The sequence below is a fragment of the Mastomys coucha genome, unplaced genomic scaffold (genome assembly GCF_008632895.1).
Source record: "Mastomys coucha isolate ucsf_1 unplaced genomic scaffold, UCSF_Mcou_1 pScaffold16, whole genome shotgun sequence".
Lineage (NCBI taxonomy): Eukaryota > Metazoa > Chordata > Mammalia > Rodentia > Muridae > Mastomys > Mastomys coucha.
In genome coordinates this window covers 50,020,790-50,027,342 of record NW_022196898.1, presented here as the reverse complement: position 1 = coordinate 50,027,342, position 6,553 = coordinate 50,020,790, and the positions used below count along the sequence as shown (strand labels likewise).

Sequence of the window (6,553 nt, the reverse complement as noted above, 5' to 3'; positions counted from 1 at the left end):
CTCGAACTCAGAAATCCACCTGCCTCTGCCTCCCAAGTGCTGGGATTAAAGGTGTGTGCCACCACTGATGAAATATTGTGCTGCTCCGTCACATCCATGAAGGGAGACTTCTTCCTTCGACCAGTGTTTCTGTGATACACACACTACCTGTCTGCCAGGTACCGCCCAGCCATCTCAGCAAACTGAATGTGATGCTAGTCTACTCGGTTCTTAAGTTCAAGTAACTCTTCTCTCATATACTAGAGGCCTCAACGTGCAAGAGAACTGAAGCTGCTAACCAAGACATGCCAGAGAGAAGCTGTAAAGTGAAAGGGGGCAAGTTCTTAAGAATCAAGGGAGGGGGCTGGTGAGATGGCTCAGCAGGTAAGAGCACTGATGGCTCTTCCGGAGGTCCTGAGTTCAAATCCCAGCAACCACATGGTGGCTCACAACCATCCATAATGAGATCTGACGCTCCTTTCTGGTGTGTCTAAACACAGGTACAGTGTACTTACATATAATAAATAAATCTTTAAGAAAAAAAGTTTGAGGGAGGAAAGAAAAGGGTGTGGGCAGTACACGTGGCAATAGATCATTGCTGTGATTGTTACATTTATTCTTAGTTGTATTAATCTTTTAGTGGGCCTAGCTTCTAAGCTAAGCTTTACCACAGGCATGAAGATACCTACGGGAAAACATACTACAAAGATGGCAAATATCTGTAACCCCAGCACTCAGGAGGCAAGGCCAGAGAATTGCCGAGACCAAAAACACAGGGCCTGTTTCAACCCATGTATTATCACAGACAGACTCAGGCTTCCACTGGAGACCCTGAAATGCATCTCCAGAGATGAGGGCTGATGACTACTTGCCCCTCGGTTGTCACGGTGACCCGTTATACCCTTTAAGTAATCTGAGAGCCACCTGAGTGTTTCATTTGCTCTGCATCCACAGCATGTGGCAGTTGGTACTCCAGGGGCCCTCTCCAGGCTGTGCCGAGTGGGCCTTTTTCTGAGCCTTTTGTGTGTGTGTGTGTGTGTGTGTGTGTGTGTGTGTGTTTCCCTAGGAACAACAGAAAAGATATATATGCATTGCCCACTGTGAATGTGGAGTTTTAACACAATGTGTTGGTCATTGTGTGATAAGCTAAGAGCTCCTCACTCGTGTCTCGAGTCATTGCATCCTGCAGCATTTCCACCTGGGAATGGAAAGTGAGGTGTTCAGAGGTTGGGCTCGGCTTTTAAACTGTAAGAATAGTCTGAAAATGGAAGTGGATTTCTTAAGAAATCCAAGTATCCCCCCAGTAGTAGTATCACCCCATGAAGCCTGTGTTTTGTTGTTATGAATGTCTGTGTGATCTAGGTCAAGCAGGATTAATACAATATGACACGTTGGAAGCTATGTTCCTAAGCCACTAGCTGGGCAGGAATCTGGGCTCCCTAGAGCTCCCCAGAGTCATGACTGAGACTGTACAGTGTCCCATCTGCAGTGAATAGCCACACCCCTGGGGCTAGAAGGACCTTTTTCTAAGTTTAAGTATGAAGTACAGGAGAAAAACCTAGAACAAATGGTGATTTTTGACTAAGAAGAAAACTTAGGGGGACCACATCAACTCCTTCTGGTGTCAATAGGATTTCTGAGGCCATTTTTGTTCTGTGTTATGAAAATCAGACAGGTGTCCCTACAAAGGTACACCCTTTGCCCACCTCTACCGCCCCCCCCCCGGGAGTCCAGGCCTCTTTCCTACTCCTGAGACCTGTCTCCAGGGCTCAGCGTTTCTCTACCTTCATGGCACTCAGCCTGGCCTGGACTGAGTGACTCTGTTCGAGCCAGTACTCTTCACATCCACCTGACGCTAGGAGAAATGCCATGGAGGGGCTGTAGGAGCTCAGATGGCTCACTCGGGATGACTGAGGTGCCACTGAGCAACCTCTCTGGGTCTCCGTTTCCCAGTCTGTACACTGGAGAGAGTCATCTCACTCATTTCACACCATGATTGATGATTAAGTAAGTACTTTCAACAGTAGCTGCCCAGTGAGCATTCCATAAACCATCAACCTTATTAACTAACTCATAACCTGTAGGGTTTTCATTACCTTCACAGATGTATGGATAAGAAACTGAAGCTCCAAGAAATAGTTGCCAGCTCTGGCACATGTGTGGTGTAGTAGGGGCAAAGCCAGAACTTATATCCAGAGTTCCTGGCAACCATTCCTAGATTTCCTTTCCCTTAATTTTCCCAGAGGGACATCGGAATAGATGTTCAACTTCCCTTCACCAATCAGCACTCTCACAGGAAGGTGCCTGGAAGGATGGGGAGCCCAAGGTGGTCCCATCTTATGGTTTTGCTTGGAGTCCCAGAACTAAGTATTCACAAGGGACATACTTGCAATAAGGTGTGCACATATGCTATTTAATAAGAAATGGTTGTTTGTCACTGTGTCCTGGCCATGGAGGAGTAGCTTTTGAGTCTGGTTGAACAAGTCAGTGATGAGATTACCAAATAAAATCTCGATGCTTTCAGCGACATATTTCATAAGACAGGACCTCAGTCCCTGAGAATGGCAGTTGACAACAGAGCCGATAATGTGCCCATTTTATGGGCTGTGCAGCAGGTGGCCTCCGGCCCTGTTCCTCTCCCAGCCTGTTGCTTTTCCCATTTCTACAGCTTTAGAACCTACTTTTCCTCCCTCGACCACCTACAGAAGGGACAAAACACTACCCTCGTCCCAGGGTAGATAGAGCCTGGGAAGAACATGATGGCTGTGGAGATATTTTTAAACACTAGCACTATCAGCTGATTAGAGAGCACTTTGAATCATAAAATGCTTTTTCCCTCTTTTAATGTGACTTTGATATATCCCGAGTGGTTTGCTGGATTTTATTATAGTCATTTTTTTGGAGACTTTAAATCTCCTGGTTTTTGTATGGTAACTCTGCTAATTACGTTCTTTGATTAGCCTGAATGTCCTGGAAGTGTGTCTGGTTAATTCTCACACAGTCCTGTAGCTGTGTGCTGAGCCAGCCATGGGGACTGGGAAGGAATCTTGGCAGCACGGGTATTCTTGAAGTGTCAGTGGCCTTTAGCTGTCCAGGAGGAGATGCAGTGTCTTTCTGTGACACTTGCGAAGGATTAGAAATGCCCCCATTCCCAGTGCCAGATGGCCAACAGGTCATGTAATACAGATAAAATAAGAAATTACTTCAGCATGGGATCAAGACTCACACCAAGAACTTTCTGAGGGAAAAAAAAAATATCTGTTAATGAATACACAGTCCAGGAGAGCACACACTCACATTCTAAAGTTGACTGGGAAAAATGTCATGGTCACTCTCGCTATGACCAAGAGCAGAGGCAAGGTCAAAGGGCCCTGGCTTCTCTAGATCCAAGGGAGAGAATTGAGAAGAGCATGGGGAATTGGCCCTGAAGGTACGCATAGGAAATCCCTCAGTTTCCTTTAAGCCAGTGGTTTTCACAACAGCTGGAACATTCTAGAAAAGGGGCAGGTGGGACAAGAACACCTGATGAATCAGGGTATGTGAAGGAAGAACTTTAGATCGTCTGGAGCTTGGCTGCTGGGCCTCTCGTTCCGCCCTTCACTGATTCTGCATGGGTGAGCATCAGCTATTTGTCCTGAGCAATGATTGTCCTGCTCCCTGGATAAAGGAGGGTCAGTGTGCATCCCCCTCACTCCCTTCTACCTTAAGAGTTTGCCCACACAGTCTACTTCTGCAGAAAACAAAACAAAAGTTCCACTTATGTGAGACTACAACACATGAGACCTCTGCATATATTCTCCATGCCCTTGTTCCCACATTCCTGTTAAATGCCACACTGGCACCAATGCTCACTCAGACAGGTGGCTGCTGTCGTCACTCACTCACCTCCAGGACGATCTCCTTCAGTTGGAACTGTTTTTGTGAGACCTTGTCTGAAGACACAGGTTCGTGGTAGTAGAGACACAGCAAATCATATCTCTTCAACATCTGCTTGAAGTTCTTCTCAGAAAGGCTGACCACTCGGTCCTTCCCGTCGTACGTGGGGAAGTTCAGCCCCTCTTCTGCCCCGCTAAAGGACAGCAGATAAACCCCCACCACGAGCAGGAAAATCCTCTTCATTCGGGAAAAGTCTTGTTTCTCAGTCCCCAGAAGAGAGATCATCGAAGACAGGATGGAAGGTTCTCAGAGACGTTGCTAAGCTTGGCGAGGGAACAAAGAGGCTGCTCTCACCTCCTTGGTCCTGCAGCTGTGTAGTTGTGAGCTCAGAACAAGTTGTGGAGGCTTAATGCACGCATGCGCACAGAGCAAGAGCCAGGCACAGGCTGGGAGGCCAAGCCTAGATACCTTACATAGCTCGCTCAGCCTCTGTCTCATTAAGAACTCCATTTTTAGGATGCAGTTGTTTCGGGCTAAAAATAAATCATGCGATGAATAATAATTTTTTTAAAAAAAAGTTAGATATGACACCGTTGAGGGATTTGTCCACACGGCTTGTCAGCAGCGGCGGCAGGACAGCAGGCAGGAGGGGGCTGGAGGGACCGTATGCAAGTGAAATAAAAGGTCAAAGAAGAGAAAGAAACTCATGGGGGTGAGTGAGAATGGAAAGCAAAACGGGATGATGGTGCCAATAAGAACACGGAATGCTTAGTGCATCAAAAATCCCACTTAGACATTGCATTGCTCAGTTCCGGGACAGCTATGCAGCCTCTTTCCCCGGCTACACTGCTTTCCCGAGGGCAGGCGCACTCTTCACATGCCTTTCTAGGTCTTCTTGGAAGCCCAGTTCTGGCAGCACCGTGTCCACATGTCCTTGCTCGTCAGGGACATAGAGACATGCTTTCCTACTAAGCCGGCATACAGAGAGGACTTGTAGCGGTTCCAGCCCACTTTCTTTTCCAGTTCTCATAGCTGAGGCTGCAAAAGTCAGGGGAGCTGGTGGTCCATTTTAAAGTCAATTTATTAAGAAGTTTGTGGGTCACCACAGGAACATCCTTGGGATCTCTGCCAGTGTCCTATCCCCACTCCACATCCTACCCCATCCCCACTAACTCTTATGACACTGTTTTTGCTCCTTTCTTCATTAGCAATAGAACGATGGGCAATTTATCCAAGCTGGGACAGACCAGAGCTGCAATCTCCACTCTGCCTTTTTAGTGGCTGCTGGCAGACTCTGGGGGACCGTGCAGCTTCTCTGAGTCCCAGATTGTAACCCTGGTATTTAGAACACACAGAGAGGGAAGAGCCTGGCACAAAGCCAGCCCTCGAAAACAGTAGCCACTCTACACAGCTCCTTCTCACTGGAGTGGGTGGAACACACATTATAATAATTCGTCCATTTCCAGTGTCATGTGTGAAGCTTGGCCTGTCCACTCTCTGCATGAGCCCAGCCACCCACGGTGCATACCTGATTCCTGGGCACTCTACAGGTGCATTAACTGAGGGGGACCCTGTGCCATGGGTGTGTCTGGGAATCAGAGTTCTCAAAGCTGCCATGTCACACTGCAGAAGCCAGGGCTCTGGGCTGTGTGGCTTCTGCTTCAGCAGATCCCCTGCCAGTACTCCTCAGGTGGCTCTTTGGTCCTTCTGGTCAGATGATGGTTCTGTCTGCATGCTCTTCAGAAGAGATTGTGGTGCTTACGGAACCTGGCCAAGGTTTATCTTCGTTGTGCTAGAAAGCCCACCGACTCCTTTCCCAGGGGCTGGAAGAACAAGCTAATCCCAGCGCCCTGTCTGACTGTGTTGAGGCACTCTGCTGCCATAGAAGCTCTGGTCACCCTTCACTTTCACGCACAGGTAAGCAGGGCCCTGGTGAGTCCAGCCCTGATGGCCCCGACTGAGCCCTGTCCTCAGAAGGACACTGTCTTCTTAGGGGTGCAGTCCTCCCAGGTGCACGGTCTCTGGGCTGTCTAAACGGAGAGAGTCCTGAGCAACAGTCTTTGCCAAGCCTGCAAGATTCCCCCTTCCTTAGAAAATATAGGTGTGGGGTGGGGGTGTGGTGGGGGTGTGGTAGGGGTAGGGTGGGGGTGGGGTGGGTGTGGTGGGTATGGTGGGGTGGGGGTGAGGTGGGCAGAGTGGGGTGCTGGTGTCTTGTCTTTTTGAGGTCAGCTTGGCAAACTGTTCCCCGTTGTCTGAATCTCCCTGGGTTACCTTTATTTAGAAGTCGCTCTACTTTCCTCAATATGGAACTGTCTCTTTTTCCCTTTCTGTTTCCTTTCTCCCCCTGCCCCACCCCCCTGCCACTTTGAAATCTTAAACGACAGGTTCTTTGCATTTCTTATTCACCTGCTATCAAACTTGGGCATCATAATCTGTGCCCCAAGTAAGATCCAGCACCTGTTCTGAGTAAACCAGTTAAAAGGGTCAAATTAACAGCGGGGAGCTGAGAGCAAGTGTAGTCGAAGTGTGCACACTGGGAAGAGGGACAAAGAGATAGCGACCCCTTCAAGTCCATCCTCGGGATTTGAAGTGAGGCTGAAACTTAAATAGGCGGCCAAGGATTGCCATCTAAGTAGTCGTGGGGTACCCTTTGCCCTGAGGGTGTGACTTTTTTTTTTTTTTTTTTTTTTTTTTTTTT

General features: G+C 48.3%; 1 protein-coding gene across 1 annotated transcript in view; it reads right to left on the bottom strand.

The window, feature by feature from the left end:
• Positions 1-4,329, bottom strand: part of Casq2 (calsequestrin 2) — a 62,160-nt gene extending 57,831 nt beyond the window's left edge. The window contains exon 1 of the mRNA XM_031374996.1: positions 3,865-4,329. Within this exon, the coding sequence (XP_031230856.1) occupies positions 3,865-4,140 (276 nt within the window). The 5' untranslated portion in view covers positions 4,141-4,329. The remainder of the gene's footprint in view (positions 1-3,864) is intronic.
• Positions 4,330-6,553: the final 2,224 nt, after the last annotated feature.